This window comes from Aethalodelphis obliquidens, unplaced genomic scaffold (assembly GCF_003676395.1).
Source record: "Aethalodelphis obliquidens isolate GAN/ISIS:26980383/991018 unplaced genomic scaffold, ASM367639v1 scaffold5, whole genome shotgun sequence".
Classification (NCBI taxonomy): Eukaryota; Metazoa; Chordata; class Mammalia; order Artiodactyla; family Delphinidae; genus Aethalodelphis; species Aethalodelphis obliquidens.
This window is the reverse complement of record NW_020837949.1, coordinates 79,203,717-79,223,994: the sequence shown is the minus strand read 5'-3', so window position 1 is coordinate 79,223,994 and position 20,278 is coordinate 79,203,717. Positions and strand designations below refer to the sequence as shown.

At 35.9% G+C, this 20,278-nt stretch overlaps 1 protein-coding gene across 1 annotated transcript in view; it reads right to left on the bottom strand.

The window, feature by feature from the left end:
• Window positions 1-20,278, bottom strand: part of SEMA3E (semaphorin 3E) — a 260,267-nt gene that overhangs the window by 99,602 nt on the left and 140,387 nt on the right. Inside the window, exon 2 of the mRNA XM_027102736.1 lies at window positions 12,382-12,542. Coding sequence (XP_026958537.1) covers window positions 12,382-12,542 — 161 coding nt within the window. The remainder of the gene's footprint in view (window positions 1-12,381; window positions 12,543-20,278) is intronic.

The following is a 20,278-nucleotide window of genomic DNA, read 5'->3' as shown; positions in this document are numbered from 1 at the left end:
GAAATCTGATATACATGTTTGAATCCCAAATATGGTCAAAATTTAAGATTTTTAAAAAAGCTGTGTCCCATACAATATCAGGTTAGGTATTGATATGCTAGATGGGGAAGAGGTTTGTCACTTAACTCACACATTACGTAGTCAAATCCAGGCCCTGATACATGAAAAATATTGGGGATTTATAAAAGTGGTGACAATGGCATTTGATTATGATGATCCTTTTATGACTAAATTTATTATCATAGGAGTGAGCACTCTAGGGTTTGCACTATAGGTGTATGACATTACTTTGATGTTATTATTAGTGTAATGACCCCCCTAAAGTTTCTTACTAACAATAGTCAGCAATCATGTGTTCCTTTGCTTTCATAGTGCAGTATATAAACTTTTAAATAAAAACACAAGCACTTTTTGTTATGTTGCAACATAGAAAAAAGACAAAAGGAAAAAAGTAGGGATATAAAAGAAAACCAACTAAAAAGTCCAAAGCACACATAGAATACCCTAGAATCAATGTGCTTCATTATAGCAGTAGATCTATCAGTGGATCATATATGATTCAGGAAAGATACCACATAAATAAGACAATGTCAGGTTCGACCGCAGGCTTCACATCAGCCTGAGGGAGGTTACCAACACCACTTGACAAAAGGATTCTGGAAGTGAAGTTGTAGAATTGATAAACTTCACTTATCCTTTATTTTGGAAAAAATTCAAGCACTGAGCAGTAGGTTTTCTCAGATGATTTCTAAAACTTATTCTAATTTGAGATTCAATTTGGTTTTGGAATTATAATTTTACTGTGGATGCATAAATTATTCAAAAGGATATGCTAGAATGTATATGTGTATGTAAATACAAATTCAAAATACAAATTCATTTTAGGATCATCCATCATTGGAAAGATTTTCATGACCAATTTGCTTACTGACATGAATAAATCGGAGAATACCTCACCAGTAGAGCAGAATAATGCTTTTATATTCTTAACACCTTTAATTTATGAGATGCAGCACTTTTCTTCTTAGAATATTAGCATCTTTTTTTATCCATTTTTCATCATTATGTAAAACGGTGACTTCTTTAAATCGTAGTTCTACAATTTCAAAGTATTAGATAACTAATTCCTTGGAAAAATATACGAAAGTTCAGCTTTTCAATGTCGAAATAGTATCCAGACAATACAACAACCTCAACGTATTACCTCATTCTCCTCAATCATTGCTTCATAAGGATTATTTCCGGGACTATTTGAACATATTGTCTGGGGGGCAATTCTCTAGAGGATTCCTATACTTTATTGACAGCTTTTGTTCCACATTATCTTTTCAAAGAGGCTTGGAAGACAGAGATAGAATCTCCCTTCAGGGCAAATAGAAGATTTGTTTCCTGACCAGGATAATAAAGATAATGTCTCCCTCTGGGCAAAGGTTGGACAGCTTTCCTAGCAAATCGCTTGTAAGACTGGGAGTTTTCTGAGCTGGAGGTTGGTAAAGCGGGTATGACACAAATTCACTGTGTGTACAGCGTCTACTTAGGCTGCTTTGCCCATCCCCTATGGGACTTGAGGAGGAAAAGACAAGATGGAAACACGAGGTTCATGCTACCTGCTGTCCTGTGAGTGACAGAGTCCTCTGTCTCTAGCCCAGGCGTTGTCTTCTGCCAGCATCAATGAAACTATGACAGGCTAACTTGTTGTCTTAAAAGCAAGGTAAAATTTCAGGCCCTTCACAGTTCTTGACACAAACAAAAGATCACATATTATGTGGTGGCGAAGACAATACATGGCTTTTCTAGGATTGCCAGAACATGTGTTGTTTCTAGCAGCAAACCTAATAGTGGCAGTTGCTCTAGGAATAATGAAATCATTATTTCAGGCACGTCTTAGAAGACGTTTCCTGATTAACTTTTTCAACAGATAGTATGTCTCCCTCCTTTGATCCTCTATATTGCTTTTCTTACTTTTTCTACCTATGACTATAATGATATGTGTACTCAACTTCAGCTCTCTTATTAGGGCTATAAGTTACAGAGGGCAAGGCAGTGACTTATTGCCCCAGCCCTAAAATGCCTACCTGGCATAAGGCCTTAAATGCAATCCCTGCTCATTCACTGTCTATTGGCAGACTTGAATCAGTCAACATTTCTTTATCACATTCTTCAAAAAGTCAATTCAGTAAAGGATCCTACAATAAAGTGTGAGATATAGATTCACTGACATGAAAATGCTGCAAGCAGTATCAAATAAATGAGACAAGTAACTTTCCAGTCTAATCAGGGAGGAAATCCTGCAGGATTTAGCAAGTTTGAGAGACTGGCAGGATTTCTGAGGGTAGAGAAAAGGGTGTTAACCAGATCACTCTGGGTCCATGGAAGGGAGAGAGGTAGAAGATTAAATTATGAACACTCACCACTAAAGTGCAACACAGGGGAACTCTCCAAATGAACAATGTCATTATATATTTACTCAAGTTTTGCTTTTGTTGTTGTTTATACATTAGTTTGCTTTGGTTTCTTTTCTTTTCTTTTTTTTTTTTTTTAACAAAATTTAACAGGCTCAGGACTGCATTCAAAGGTCCACTCAGGTGAGAAAAGATCAGAGAATGATCTCACTGGAAATCAAAAGTTATTTTAAAGCCATCATGTACAAATGTTCTGCCAAGACAGTAAGGGAAATGATTTTCCTCATTTGTTTTGGCAGTAAGGATGCCTTTTGGTTCTGCTCCAGAGTATAGCATCAACAAAAACCCATAAAATTAAGCTATTTGTTCTGCATAAAACATTTTTAAAGGCAGTTAAGCAACAGGGTTGTAATGACATTTCCAAATTCTCTGCACTGAGAAAGGTACAAAAAGCAGAAGGTTAAATACACATCATTTCATCACAACACTCCTACAATATAATTTAATTGTCCAACGCACTTTAACAGGCCATTTACTATTCTTGCATATCTCAAAGGAGAAAAATAAAATAAAAATTAAATTACAAAGTAATTCTTACCCGGACTCCCTACCGAGTCTCCTAATTACACCAGGATTAAGGATTTAACAATTCTATTGTTACAAGATGTTAGGACACTCAGAGATTTTGGAGAGCAAAAACAAATGAACAAAGAAGCAATAATTTAACTGTCTAAAAAACATTATTTCCTTTTTTATTGAAAAAAATTAAATAAAATGATCCAGGTAATATAAGTCTCTCTTCCTTGGAATACATTTAAGTGATTAAGACACTATTATAACTTCATCTAATATTCTCTTCCTAATTCTATTATTCTAATGAAAAACGTTTGTTTATATTTTTGTCTTTCTTTATACATTTTATATCTATATATAGTACCAGTGTCCATCAATGTATATTTTAATGAAAGGTCCTATAAATGTCATTAAAATCAAGAAAATAGATTGAGTATAACACATTAAAAGAGGCCTAATGGTTTATAAATGGTAGTTTTAACCTGACACGTTATCCTTACTGCTTATGCTTTTATACTTAATTACAATGGCTGTCATTATTCAAGTGGTTTGTATACCAGAATTATAATCTTTTGGACTATAGACAAGATTTGTTCTTGAAATGTTTATAAGCCAAAGCTTTTGAATTAGAACACTATTATTATGACACAAACATTTCCGGCCTTGTGTGTGCCCTTTTTAATGGATGAAATTTACTAAACTGCCATCATTAATGTGAAATACCATTTGCCATTTTATATGCAAATTAGATTTTAATGCCTTTCTCTCACTTAAAAAAATTAAATTCTAAAATTCAAGCATTATTTTTCACCTTGGATTCAGTAAAGTTGAGTAAACGAGAAAAGTATAAATATTTTTACAAACAGAAGTGACTGAGTTATATTTAGAGATATCCAAATTAAGTAGTGTAACTTTAGCTTAAAATAATGGTGGTGAGAGTAATTTTAGAAAAATAAAGCTGAAATTTAGAAACTTGGAGAAAGCCAGGGGTGAAAATTTGTTAAAGTGAATATTTACTACTAAATATGGAATGTTTTATGACGTCCTATAAAATATAGCTTAAATAAACAAACATTTCCACTTTTGATTTCTTCATGAAATGAAACAAGAAAAGAAGATTTTATACCTCAAACTACTATTGCTACCTCCCTGAGAATAATTTTGATTTGTTTTTCAGGAATCTCAGTACTTCTCAAATGTGCACAGATTGCAAGGGGCTATGTCGATAGGAGACGGACAAGCTAGTCCCTCACCTGTGGTTGAAATACCGGAGCCTCGTGGGGAACTCAACTTTGCCGTTAAGTTAACAAGGGAGAGATAGTTCCTTCTCGCACTTGTCAGTGGTTTTCCTCCACTACTGTCACCAACCACTAACTATTCCACTAGTCTCTTAACCATTACGAAGGTAAACGTTAGTCATGCAAAGGGAATAAGAAGCAAGAGGAAAGAAGCACCTCATGACAAAAGGCAGAACTAACAGTACACTGAAGACCACCTTGGGAGACACGGAGCTCACACCAGAGCAGCAGCCTGGTTCTCAACACTGTGACATGGTGGAAAGACCTTAGGCTTCTAAGACAAGTGAACCTGGTTTTAAGTTCTAACTGCTACTTACTGGCCTCATGGCCCTATTCTCCTCTTCCTTCCATTCACCCAACATGCTGCTGCTAAAGCAATCATGCTGAACTACCATTCTGATTGTGTTTTACACGTATTCAGACTCTCCCACTGGCTCCTGCATTGCCTAGAAGATTAAGTTTCAACAGCACAGCAGTCAGTATTCTTCAGGATCTGGTCTAAACTCCATTTCCATCCTTAACTCTCATTCTACCCTGTTGATACCCTCATGCCCCCACCTCACCTATCTACTTCAGCCAAGTCATTACTTCAAAGTGCTCTAAAATGTCTGACCTTCTTCCCTGTACTCTCTCTGTTCCCACTACCTATCTGTGTGAATCAAAATTCCAACTACGATTCAAAGTCCAATTTTAAATTATATCTCCTCCAGGAAACCTCAACTCTCAGCTTCTGTATACTTTCTTAGCATTTTACTTGGGCCTTTGTTATAGTTCTATTCAAACTGTGCTACCTGTGACAGATGTGTATGTATGTATCTTCTCCATTGCATTAGAAATATTTTAGGGTAGGGACTGTTTTATTCATCTCTGCATACTTCGTATCTCCATGACTGTTTCTAGAACTTAGTTGAATCATCTCTAAAAATATGCAGTACTCTCCTACCTCAGTTAGAAATGGCAGCACATAGGAATCATGTGCTGATTCTGTGTCTTGTTTAGATAATAACCATGATAGCAAATATTTGGATAATACTTACTATGTTTCAGGCACTGGCCTAGGCAACTAATAAGTCAATAAACTGTCTTATAAAAGCTGTGAGATAAATACTATGATTATCTCTCTCTTACAGATGAGAGAACTGAGAAATAGAGTTATGGAATAAGCTGATCAAGATCACTCATCGCCTAAGTGCTGGACCAGATACGGGAGTTCAGGCAATCTGGCTATAAAATGTGTTCTTTGCTATTACATTCTGCTACTTTTCAAAAGGTCTTATAATATCTGCAAATGGAAATAAGTTAAAATAAAACAAAAAAATAATCTGTTGGCTCTTTCTGTCAAATATCAAAAAAAAAAATGTAGCTGTTGATCCATTATATCTCATTCTAGAAATGAAATGTTGATCAGAAAGAATGAAGACAAACTTTCAACCAATAAAGAAACACAAATAAAGGTACCATGGCTAATGCTTCTTTATGGTAATACAAATAAACCTGATAAGTATGAATTAGGAAATAAATTTTTCTCATGGAATATGGAAAACAGCACAAAAATGTTTTCAATAACTGTTAGGTGCTATATGAAAAAACTTTACTTTGTGTAATATCTAGAGGGATTTTTAAGTCATTACTAGTTTTGGTTTACTAATTAATATTATTATTTACCATTTTGAAATATTATCATATATTATTGAAATATTTTAGAGTCACAGGAAAAGTTTTTTTAAATCCTCTTTTTAATTGCTTGAATTACTCAATAATTGTGTAAATTTTACTCTTAAATGCTCCTTAAATGCTAGCAATATACCAGGATGTTTTGTATTTATTCCTTTGCTTCCCTTTCTTGATCATATTTTTAACATAAACAGTTTTTTATGAATTACACGTTTAACGCTAAAAAAAGTAACTCATTAATTTTGCATGCATATATTTTAAATCCCCTTAGATTTAACTCAAATTACATTTCACCAGACTGAAGTTCAAACAACTATGCATCATGTAAAAATAACATTTAGGGCTTCTCTGGTGGCGCAGTGGTTGAGAGTCCGCCTGCCGATGCAGGGAACACAGGTTCATGCCCCGGTCCGGGAAGATCCCACATGCCGCGGAGCGGCTGGGCCCGTGAGCCATGGCCGCTGAGCCTGCGCGTCCGGAGCCTGTGCTCCGCAACGGGAGAGGCCACAGCAGTGAGAGGCCCGTGTACCGCAAAAAACAAAAACAAAAAACATTTAATATTGCTGAGTGTACAGCTGCTAACTAGAGAATTTAATAATAACATAATAAACTTTCATTATCTCTTTTGGCCACATCTTGATATTGCACTAAGTATAAATAAATTGGGGGTGGAGAATATGAGAAGAAACAGGTACATTCCTTTTCAGATGATCTAGATTGGAAGTTCTTCCTCAATACAAAATGATAATTTTAAAATTAAGTAGTGACTGAAAGGAAATTTAATGAAGAAGATTTTTTACTTTCCCAGTGGTCCAGCAGTTAAGACTCCGTGCTTCCCATGCAGGGGGTATGGGTATGATCCCTGATCGGGGAAGTTCTGCATGCCATGCAGTGCGGCCAAAAAAAAAAAAAGCCAAAAAGCCAATTTAAACATGGATAGCTTTTTTTTTTTTTTTTTGCGGTACGCGGGCCTCTCACTGTCGTGGCCTCTCTCATTGCAGAGCACAGGCTCCGGACGCGCAGGCTCAGCGGCCATGGCTCACGGGCCCAGACACTCCGCGGCATGTGGGATCTTCCCAGACCGGGGCATGAACACGTGTCCCCTGCATTGGCAGGCGGACTCTCAACCACTGCGCCACCAGGGAAGCCCCACATATTACATTTTAAAAGATATTAAAAACTAAGAAATAAATGGAAAGTGAGAAAGTGGGGAAAATGGGCTTTGGCTACTCTTCCAAGGTGACTGATCCCAGGGGAAGAAGCAGGGATGTGGTAGCACCAAGTAGATATATGTTTATGGTGGGACTTTTTAAATGAGAGGTCTGTATCCTGCTTATAAAATGATGGGCTAGACACAGTGGTCTGACCTGAGGTAATTCTGCCTCCCGGGGGGTATCTGACAGTGTCTGGAGACTTTTTGATTATCATGACGCAGGGGCAGCATTCTACTGGAGTGTATTGGATAGAAGCCAGGGATACAGCTAAACATCCTACAATGGCACAGGACGCTCTCTGCTCCAACCTAGACTTATTCCAAATGTTAACAGTATTGAGGTTAAGAAACCCAAAGATAAAGCAGGAGAGATTAAAGATATAATAACAGGTAAATCATTGAAGGAGTAAGGTCCAGGAAAGACAGGAGGAGAACTTGGCCAAGAAGCAGAAACATCACATCTGCAGAGCCTGGACAGCACTGAGGCACCAACTCTCATTCTTTTTTTTTTTCCCCCCCCCGCTACGCGGGCCTCCCACTGCTGCGGCCTCCCCCGCTGTGGAGCACAGGCTCCGGACGCGCAGGTTCAGCGGCCATGGCTCACGGGCCTAGCCACTCTGCGCCACGCGGGATCTTCCCGGACGGGGGCACGAACCCGTATCCCCTGCATCAGCAGGCCGACTCTCAACCACTGTGCCACCAGGGGAGCCCTCTCATTCTTAAGTCTACTTTTTTTAAACAGACTGTCTATGAAGTAGACCTTGTCTAACTCTGCTGTTACTGAAAATAAATGCAGAACGTCTATGTGGAGTTTTATTGCTAATCATTCTGTGGAAATAGGCAAGAAAAGTACAAAATAACAAATGCAGGTGGGGTGAAGTCACCTCAGAGTTAATGTAGCTTACCTCTCAGAATTCCTCACGAGTACCCAGCCCTTCTGTGGCCCTGGGAGGGGCGTTAGCAATTTTGAAATTTAAGTTTGAATTATATTTCCTGAAGTGGCCCAGCAAACTGTATATACTTCAGGCCCCACAAAACAAGGATTTACCCTTGAATGCAGCAAAGTTATTCAATTTAATAATTTGTATAGCTACTTTCCTTGACATCCTTGCTGGATGGAACCCTGAAGCTTCAACAGCCAGCTACTATTCTATTTAGCTCCCTAAGATGCAGTTCATAAATACTCATCACTCTCCAGCTTTCTTATCCTTATATAGTCTTCACAGGTCATTTCCTCCATTACAGCAGTCTTTCTAGCATTAAAGGCCTCAGGGTACAATTAGGCCAAAACAATCAAGGATAAGTAGGTTATTCAATTTCCCCTACTCTAAAGCAGAATCACATTAAAGTGGGAAGCTGCTAACTCCTGGCCTTAGTTCCACATAGGAAATGAGGGCTCAGGAAAACTGTTATGAGATTTTGTGTACATAAAAGTCATCTAGAAAGCGTGTCATAAATGTGGATTTCAGGGACCCGCTCCATGAGAGTTACAGGATCCAGATCGAAGGACAGCAATTTAAGAACTACTTCCTTAATGCAAAGATTCTTAATCTTCTGGGTGTCGGATCCCTTGAAGGATCTTTCCATATTCACATACTTATAATGTTAATAGGGAGATTTTATTAGTTTGCTATGGCTGCTATAACAAGATGTTACAGACTGGGTGGCTTAAATAACAGAAATTTCTTTTCTCATAGTTCTGGAGGCTAGAAGTCCAAGTTCAAGGTGTTGGCACCTCTGGTTTCTTCTGAGGCCTCTCCTTGGCCTGCAGATGGCTGCCTTCTCACTGTGTCCGCACATGGCCTTCCCTCTATGGGCACATATCCCTGATGTCTCTTTCATGTATCCAAATTTCCTCTTTTTATAAGAACACCAGTCAGACTGGATTAGGCCCACCCTAATTGCCTCATTTTAACTTAATCACATCTTTAAAGTCACATTCTCAGGACTGGGAGTTAGGGCTTCAACATATGAATTAGGGGCTGGGGGGGGGAGGAAATCATCCCATAACAGAGATTATTCCATGGCCCCCATTCTAACCACCCCTAGCTTAGCTATTCCTTCAAAGAACTGGAGTGTGCAGATGATCTACCCGAGAGAAAAAGAAGGGGGCCACGTGGTGAACACCACAGTTAGGAGGAAAATGACCATCCAAAAAAGGGAGAGGAAAATCCATTGAATTTGTCTGGAAGAAGGAGGTCCTTGATGGTCTTAAAGATTTATGTGTGTATACCTGGAAAAGACGAAAACTCCAATTCGAAAAGATATATGCCCCCCAATGTTCACATCAGCACTATTTACAATAGCCAAGACATGGAAACAACCTAAATGTCTATCAACAGATGAATGGATAAAGAAGATGTAGTATATATATACAATGGAATATTACTCATGAAATAATGTCATTTGTAGCAACATGGATGGACCTAGAGATTATTATACTAAGTGAAGTCAGACAGAGAAAGACAAATAGCATATGATATCGCTTATATGTGGAAACTAAAATATGACACAAATAAACTTATTTACAAAACAGAAATAGACTCACAGACATAGAAAACAAACTTATGGTTACCAGAGGGGACAGGCAGTGGGGGGAGAGATAAATTAGGAGTTTGGGATTAGCAGATATAAACTACTATATATTAAGTTGACAAACAACAAAGTCCTACTGTATAGCAGAGGGAACTATATTCAGTATCTTGTAATAACCTATAATGGAAAAGAATCTGAAAAAGAATATATGTATACACATATATACATAACTGAATCACTTTGCTGTACATCTGAAACATTGGAAATCAACAATACTTCAATTAAAAAATCCCCAAAAATGATGTGTGTGTATAATACAAATATTGCATATTTATGTTTTATATATATAAATATACAATTTTATAATATATATTTTAGATAGACATTGAGAGAGAGAGCAATCATCTCTTTTGAGAACTGCAGAGAAAATAAAATTAAGGGTGATAGAAAAAAAAAGGAAAGAGTTTAACACATTATGTGTCTCCACTTCATCCTGCAACTAAAATAGTAGCCAAAGGACATAATGCAAAAAGGACAAATAGAACTTGAGTGGAGATGCCAAAGAAATATGAGCAACATTTTGGAAGTTCTACAACATATGGACAGGTGTTGACTGGCTTTCCACATGAGAAAAGCTGAAATCTAAATGCCTGCAAGGTGAAGGGAGCCAATAAACAAGCTGATTCATGAAAAAGAACTTGAAAAATTCTCAGGAATTAGAAGTCTAGGGCTCTTCTGAAAATGGGAAAAGGGGTGGGTGTGGGTGAAATCAGGAGAAATCGTTCAATGTCTGTATAATAAACAGCAGGCCAGACAATTGAGAACAAAACTCTGCCTTATAGAAGTCCCAGAAAGAGAGTCAGGAGGAAAATGGAAAAGAAGGGAAAACATCAAAGAAATAATAACATTTTCCAGAGCTGAAGGCCAAGGCTTTCCCCTGCAGAAGGCCCTCTGTGTCTCAACACAGTGAATGAAAAACAGATCAAACCTTAAAGAAAATTTGAGAAAATGTTAAAACATAGAAGGGCATGAGGACAGGATTAGGGGAACACAGTGGCATGAAACAGCTTATAAATAAAATTTTGAAATTAGAAAGGAAACAGCTTATAAATAAAATTTTGAAATTAGAACAGCTTATAAATAAAATTTTGAAATTATTGCACTTCTCTGCAGCTATACTCGAAGTCTGAAAACAATGGAACACTATCCTCAAAATTCTAGAGCAAATGATTTTCAGTCTAGAATTTTACATGCATCTACCAATTCTGTGTGGAGTCTGAAAAATATTATTTTTAAACATTAAAAATACCTCAAAAGTTTACTTTGGATCTTCCTTCAGCAAGCTAATTGAAAGTGTGTTTCAGTAAAATGTCAGACTAAACTACGAAAGAATATCACACAAGTGGGAGGTTGAGGGGATGCTCCAGCATGATGCTGGACGCATCTCATTTAAAAACCAAAAACTGATTTGGAAAGCCATACGGTTTACAATATTAAGAGGAGTATAAGAACTCTGGTAGAAAGTTTGGTGAAAAATGAGTAAAAGTAATCTAAGCAAATGAAACAAAGAGGAAATATTTCATCTGGGGTGGCGGGAAGAAGTGTGATCCATTTTCCCAATTATAATAATGTAAACAGTTATTACTTAGCTAAAAGTTGTGGTACAGCTCTATTGGGAAGATGACCAGGCAGATGAGTAGGGGTTGCTGGTGAAATAGTGCAGATATTTTAGCTACGGTACTGCAAGAAAAGAAAGCTAAAATCCTCATCTTCCTTTACAGAAAGTCAACAGATATTATCTAAAATTAACAATACCAAGCAAGAACAGTACACAAATGTTATTTAGACATATGGAGGTAAGAACCAGAAGAAATGAGAGTTTTACATGATTTCCTCTAGAGATGAGGAACTGTCAGGGATGAAGGTATGCTGCTTTTCATGATACATTTTTTTAAAAATGCCTTTAAAAAATATGGACATCATACATTTCGACAAACATAAAAATAAATAAGTAAATTATAAAGAAAATGTATTACGTAATACATTTATGCCAAAGATATCCTATGGTCTATAAATATTTCTGCATGTTTTATATAAGGTTGATATATCAATATTTCTGGAAACATATTACCTCAATTCAACTCTATAAGCATAGATTATAAGAACCATTTTTCTTCTTACAGTTAATCTTTCTCAGAAAAGTTGGGTGCTCGCCTGTTTTAATACTTTAATCCTTCAGGTTTAAAAAGGATCCACCTGAATTAGTGATCTTACCAACAGAAATACATGAGTTAGCTATACTGAGTTCACACATCCGTATTTCTTCAGGATGGGATTTCTGGAGTAATAAGGCCTAAAGGTACTTTAAATCAGCATATTCCAAACCCAGATGTCAGGACAGTGGGTGTGGTGACAAGGGCCATCAGGCAAGAGAAACGTCGAGTGCGCCAATCACAAGTCTTCTGGGGACACAGAGATCTGTACTGTGCTAGAAAAGTTCATTCTCCATCATCTGTAATTTTTTCTCAAAATGATTTTAATGAATATTTTATTTCAATAATATTATCACTCAGAATGTGAAATGGCCAAGACAGTGAAAAATCTAGTCCAAGTAAAACCCACGCAAGAAGCTATCTCCCTGACTCCTTTTCTTTCTCTCCTGAAATATAGTTTGCTGTTTCCATACCTCTCTATAGTCACTGCCGATGTGTTCTAAGCTGAGGGAATACACAAGATCCTTGCCTCCCACGAAGAGTCTCTCTTGATATTCATCCAGCAGCATTGTCTGGAGATCAAGAAATCCAAAAGGGCTATGGAAGACTGACGTTCTGTTTAGATCCAAGAGCTCTGAAAAACAAAACAAAATGTACACTAAACACAAGAGAAAATATAAATACCTTTATAACACTCTTCTCATGGCTCTATTTTCATACCTATTAATACTGTGCAATTAACATTCATTTTATCATAAATACAAAGTCTTTAAAATTTATTACTCAAAAAGATTAAAAATATATAGTGCATCAACAATACTTAATTGTGTATTTGAAAATTGCTAAGATAGTACATCTTAAAAGTTCGAATCAACAGAAAAATATTCTAACTATGTCAGGTGATGGATATTAACTAAACTTACTGTGGTAAGCATTTCTTGATATGTACATATATCAAATCAATATGTTGTAACCTTACACTAATACAACATTATACATCAACTATAATTCAATAACACTGGAAAAAAATTTTAAATATTTGTTCAGTGTGTAAAAAAAGTACAATGGAAATAAGTTGTGATATGCACAAATTAACATCTTTTATAAGTTTATTAATTGAAAAGCTTTGATTCAACTTAATAGGTAAGGTAAATATCCTACGTTTTTAAATACAGAAAGAATTATTTTTCACAAACTTTAATGTAAAGTGCTACACGGAAAAGTCATTCCATTATGACTTTTATATTTACTTTTCTATGTATAACAAAAATCCCAATTCTACAATAAATATTCCCAAAGCAAGTCCAGTTAATTCCAGATGAACAACAACTCAGAAAAAATGTTTCCACTTGAAACTGGTTTTGAAAGTCATGTCCAAAATCAAATTGTCCAAGAATGGAAACTATCAGTGTTGTTAATGTGGTAGTATTCAGTACAGTGGGAATGACTTTTAAAACTGATGGGGATCTACTTTCTACCACTGTGATTTGGGCTGGTGTTTATGCATTCACCCCTACTTTAGAAATTACAAATTATTTGTTTTAGTTAACATACATTTAATTTTAGAAAGCCAGAATCTGGCAAACCTCTCATATGTGTGTATTTGTTTGTTTGTTGAAGCTATTTAATTGCATATGGCAGTTCACTACTTAAGGTTGGTAAATGATAATGTGAGAGCCTTTGAGGATGAGAGAGAATACGAAACCCTGCATGTTGAAGATTTCTTAAAGAGGCTCCTTGGAAATATTGACAAGTTAGAAGATAACTTCATTTCCCAAAGGTCAGCTCCTAATGCATCTGACAAAGAAGGTGAAATACTGGTAACCAGAACACTCAAACCCAGACAGCAGTATGAAATATGAAAATCGATAGCACTTTGTCCACTCTTACACTGCCTATTTCTGAGAAAAGAGAAATGAAGTATCTTTTCCCCTCTTTATGAATGTATTAACTTCTATTTGTCTACTCTGAAACTGTTGATGTCCAAAGTTTTGTGGAATGGGGCTAAATTTAAACCTTTAGTTAAAACAACCAATTTTGCTAACATCAAATTATCATTTATAAAGGTAAAACTTGTGATACTGAATCATTTGACCATTCACCTAAACAAAGAACTTAAAGTTTTGAGGGACAGATGGAAATAATAATAAGGTGCTTTATTTAGGGAAGATGAAAATAGGAATTTGAGAGATTAGGCGTTCTTGAATCCTGGAAGACAAATTTTTCCCACTCAGTAATTTTGTCAAGGTAGAATCACACTGTTTTCCTTCCTAAATAGGCATTCACAAACAGAGATGTGTATTTTAGGGATTCAATACTGTAACAAAAATATAAATCAGAGCTCTCCACTGCCATTGCACTTTGTCTTCACATGTATTCACTTATGGTTTTACAACAGGGCTGCTAAGTGGAGTATTTTCCAGAAAAGGCTCCCCAGTTATTCTAGTATGTTGCTATAATTCCTCAAGCTTTATGCATGGTGAAATCATTAACTGAAAAGATTCAACTGTTCAAAGAATGGTTATACACTAGCTAGAATTAGCAGGTCTCTAAACTACAGACTTACCAAACACAGTACTGTACAAAGCTTAGAAGAATAAGTTGGCTGGAAAATGAGAGAAAGCCAGGAAAGGAATGAAACATGAGGGCGCTACCCTAAAGTGCTGCCACAGTGGAGTAGTCAGTGCCAATTTTTAAAAGTATGAATTGGAAAGAGAGGCAGCTCAACCAGTAAAGGAGGCACTCCATAAATGAATTCCATCTAGGGATGGAATGACCTTGCTTTTTCCCAATGAGTCATTAGGACTTCACTACCTCTGTATATAAATAGAGATACAGACATCAAAACTTCTACTTGTTTTTATGACTTGTCAACTCCTGCAATGCATACTATGCTTACTATAATTTTAAGAGTGTAAAGGTCATCGCTCCTGTTTCTTTGTCAGTAATAGAGACTAACTACTGGCCCATCAGTCTTATTTTCTTCTAATCAAATTTTATTCTGACCCATCTTCCCATCGCTATGACGAAGTCGATCCCACGAGACCACAAAGATGAACTCATGTTCCTGTGGAGATGTAGACTGGAAAATGCAAAGGGAAAAATTTCAACAAATGCAAATTTTTTAACTGTTCATTTCTTACAGCCTTTACATGTATCAATTTTTTTTCACCACAGTAAACAACCACAGTGTAACCGTCTGAATTACCACTGTCCTTTATTTTACTTATGAAGAAACTCAGGTGCCCAGAGAATAAATGATCATCCTACAGCTATATACTATTACAATGAAAAATCACTCAAATTACAAAAAAAAAAACAAAAATGAGAATTAAAGTACAACAGATGTATATGCCATAATGAAAGTCCTGTAGGCTGAGAATCTGAAGAGCCAGGTTCTGGTCTTGGCTTCGCCATTAATTACCTGAGTAACTATGAACAACCACTTAACCTCTTTAGATTGGTTTCCTCACATGTTAATCACCCTTGTACACTCAAAATTATTAATTCTTTGACTAAATTGCATTTTTGAAATGGAGGTGATAAAACATTGCTGAAAAAACATAAACCCAACCACAGATATTTTACGGCCTTTCAAAGTACAGTGCTGCATCTATATTTTTTTGGAATCTTAACAAATGGAGGGAGTAATCAATGAACAAGTCTACATATCCCACGACCCTTATTTAAGCTTGCCTGAAAGGAAGTAGTTTAAATATTCATTTATTACTTTTCATATATTTAAATGATTACAGGGTCAGGGAATACTTTAGGTTATCAGGAATTTTGGAGCTAATTTATTTTGATTCATTCATATCACCTCAGAGGAAGGTGCTGCCGAGGTATGTTTGGATACATAAAATTGAATATCATGTACATGTCTTAGGTAGTAAGTTAAGAAATTTCATTTCACTTATGAAGACACTTCCTGGGATAATTCCTAACTTATTTTTTTTAAATATAAGATCCAATAAACAGACTGCAGTTTTCTTTAAACATGTTCCCAATATGAGAGCTGTGCACTGAATGTTTCTGCAACTCTCCACTTTGACCATCACCACCCAACAGAATAATGCCAATGACTGATTCCTAAGAAGTTCAGGCTCTTCCGTGGAAATTTCAGAATCAAGGTACTAACCACTGTCTGTGATTCTCCAACATCCTCGACTTTAAGTCAGGAAAGGTTAAAAGTACCCATTATGCGTAAATATTTGTGTTTTAGACATATATCTGGAATAATGGACACAGAGGAACATTTTTTAAAGGTTGTGCGTATTTATGCTTTATTACTAACTCTAATTTTCTACTTTTATTTATTTGATTATTTAACTTGCATCTTTCCAAAAAGGATCTGAGATGACTCATACAAATATATTCAGTTGAACAAACAAATATACTGCTAGGGGTGCTAAAATGAAGGGAAATAAAAAACGAAGAAAATAAGATGGGAACGCTCGAATAAATGCTATTAAGTGAAAGTTATTCTCTAATATCCTATACACTGTTAAAGTGAGTATCAAAATTGACCCCAGGCTTCTTAAAATTCAAATTAAAAGTCACTATAATACAGGAGAAAAACTATATCAATTGCTTAAGAGTACTGCCTGATGTGATGATCAATTTTAGGTCTCAACTTGACTAGATCAGGGTTGCCCAGATATTTGGCTAAACATCTCCTTTAATCATGGGCACTTCCACGAGGTAAGACCTACAACTACCTCCGTTTTCTAATTGCAAAAAGAGAGCTTTTAAGAGATTCAGTGCACAGCTAAGGTTATTTGGTCATTGTTGGTGCCAAAATTTGAATAAGAGGTTGACTGGAGAGCTTTGCTATTAATGATCCATGTGAGATGGGGTGTTTATCACCACTGTATACTCACAGAGCTTAGTCATCCCCAGTTCTGGTCCCCAGAGATGAAGAGCATCAAGATTGTTTGACTTGTTAAAAGCTTGCTCCTTATAAACAGTGACTCCATAACCTTATATAGAAAACTCCCTATAAAAGCAACTAAGTCTAGTCTATTAAGGGATTATGATGTTTCTGAACTTGAATACATTTTTGCAGAGCTTGATATTAATAATAAAGTAAAACGGAAGGTCTTCCCAATATTCAATAGCTGTGATTGATATAATTCAAAATAAGTCAACAGCAAGAACATCAAAAGGAAAATTTAGGTTAATATCAATTTTAATTACCTTTCGTATGTATTTAAAAAGCTGTCTCAAATGACTACGGACGTGTTCATGTTGCTTTATTAATTGGTGACATTTTCAGTTTTATACATCTTACTTTAAGAAAACTGAAATGTTTGTAGATAACTTGTGATAGAGTTTCAAAATGATTTGAAACATTTTTTGGTATATACTTAGGCAAACAAAACAAAACAAAACAAAAACCTCAAGCAGGAAGCTTCCCTCCTTCTTTAAGAGTATTTCCTCATTTTACTTTTAGAGCCAGCATTTTAAGTCATAATAGTGGTCTTAGCACCAAATTATAGTCCGTGGACTTGGTGTATTTACCAAGCAATGGCTGACCTATTTATCCCTCTGCACTGCTGCAAGCTGCTTAGATGAAAGAATCAGAAAACATACAGGAAGAGGGAACAAAGAAACTCTAATCTCAGGTAATCTCCAGAAAACACAGTGCAAATAATGGACAGTGCTGACTACATAAACCGGAGGAAGCTCATCTTGAGTTCTTCCTACTCTAAAAACAACACGAATTACTTGGGGGAGGCAGTGGACAAAGAAACAAGACTAAACTGGGATGCACCAACTCAGGGTTCATCCGGAAATTTTCTCAAGGGGGAACTAATTATTATTGCTAAGCTGCCTGCTAATTATCAGCTGTCAATGAAGGCATACTCAGAGGATTTAGTCATTTCCTCTCATGGTCTTTCTTTTAAAACTGCAAGGGAAATAGTTTTGAAACTCACTGACATCAATATATTATAGAGACAGTTCTCCTCACTTTGTCAAAATATAATTAAATTCCACACATCCATGTACAAGATGGGGGAGGACAGAGTACATATTTTTAAGTTCTCAAACAAAAAATAGATCTCCTAGGGATGGGTGTTTCCTTTTTTGAATGCATACGTCTACCAGTCACCTGCAAAGTAGTGACTTCCTGAGACCCAGGACTTTAAACTTTTTATTATTTTCCAAATCAATTCTTTTATTCAATGTCTTAAAGTTAATTCAACAATAAAATATTGAATCACACACAAAGTCAGCATTATGAAAGAAAATGAAATGTAGCAATAAAGGTTAGAAATTTCTTCAACTTCTTAACAATTCCAAAGGAAAAGGTTTCTTACTACATGCTTTGATGATTTTGACAGACCTGATCAATACTCACTAATGGCTTGTAATAACGTTGAAACAGAGTGGTAAAGAAATAAGCAATTAACTTTTTTTTAAGTGTAAACAGGGCTTCCTAATTGGTCTTTCCAGCAATGGACTGTGGCCAGCCTTTCAGGCACTTTCTGAACTTTTAGATTTCTATCTTTCTTACAAGTCAAAGGTCCACAACAGGCATTGTGGTGTTCCAACTTTTAATCATAAACTGCTTCCAACAAAAGCAGAAAAAGTTCAAAAGTACACATGAATAGCCTAGGCATTAAACAGCCTTTTACTTCCTTGGTCAAGGAAAATAATAGTGTCAGAATTTTAATATTCCTTATGTTCCTATCTTATATAAATTAGCATTATTCAGTGTTACACACGATATTCTGCCTTACAGGTCTCTGAACGAACACAAGGGCACCATGGGACAAAGGTTACACAGAATCACTGTCTATGCATGTACTGTCTATGCATGTACTGTATGTGTGTGAGTGCACATACTTAAATCATTGAACTGAACAAAATCATAGAATATAAAGTGCTACTCCATAAAAGTCAATGATTTAACAATTTTTGATTGCCTCCTAAATATTTAATTACATTTTATTCCAGTGGAGGACAAAGGAGCAAGTCCTAAGTGAACAGCTTCCGAAGCTGAGCCTGCAGGTCAGAGGGACCCTGACCTGGGACCACCCTGTGTCCTTCATTCAACATTCCTTTGGGGCCTTGTAAACTAGGACATGTTATTCTAAATATAATGGAAAGGCCCTCAAAGGTTTTAAGAGCAAGTACATGACTGGATTTATTTTTAAAATACCAATTGGTTTTGATGTGCATAATTGCCAGCAGGGGGCAAAAGTTGAATAAAAGGTATGGGGAAAAAAAAATATATATATATACTATAAGCAGGTGAGGAGAATGATAGTAGTAAAGCATGGTGCACTGTGACGGCAGAGCCCTGAAAGATTAAGTGGAAGAAAGCTAGCCATCAAATTTTACACAATACAGTAAAAGTCTTTCTTAAAATTTAAGCTGTTTAGGATTGGGGTAACAGATTGTAATTCATTTTGATGAAACATTCAATGCATACTGAGATAATCTGCATTAGGTACTAGATCTGGGGTTTCAGAGGGATACTAAAAATCAATGTAATTATGTAAAAATAACACAAATCAGATTTTGGCATTCTTCATGTTATTTCTGTACATCAATTTTAGGTAAGTTTTTTCAGGCTTACATACCGGAGAAAATCAGGCCGGTTTACCTTTTTTCTTTTTTTAAGAAAATATTTTTTATGGTTCAGAACCAGAAAGAATATAAAGATTTACAATGATAGATTCCCTTCCATCTGGCCTCACTCTCCCTGTAGAGTTCTCACTCCTTCACCCTGAAGGGTCAAACCCTGTCTACTTTCTTGGGTATTCCTCCACAGTTTCTTACACCTACACAACAAATAAGGTAAGTATATAGGTCTTTAATAATTTCCTAACTTTTGGTATATAAAAAGAATCATAATATAAGCTCTGTTGTTTACTTTGCTTTTCTTCACTTTATATACTTTAAAAGTCTTCCTGTACCAAAACTCAGAGAGGATGCAGTTTGCATGATATCCCACTTTATGAATCAGCTATTGGCAGGCACTGAATTCTTATAAATTTTTGCTATTAAAAATAGCACTACACATGATATCACTTATCTGTGGAATCTAAAATAAATGATAAAATGAACTTCTTTACAAAAGAGAAAGACTCACAGACATAGAAAACAAATTTATGTTACCAAAGGGGAAAGTGGGTGGAGGAGGGATAAATTAGGAACTTGGGATTAGCAGATACAAGCTACTATATATAAAACATAAACAACAAGGACCTACTATATAGCACAGGGAACTATATGCAATATCTTGTAATAACCTATAATAGAAAAGAATATGAAAAAGAATATATATATAAATGTATAACTGAATCGCTTTGCTGTACACCTGAAACTAATGCAACACTGTAAATTAACTACACTTCAATT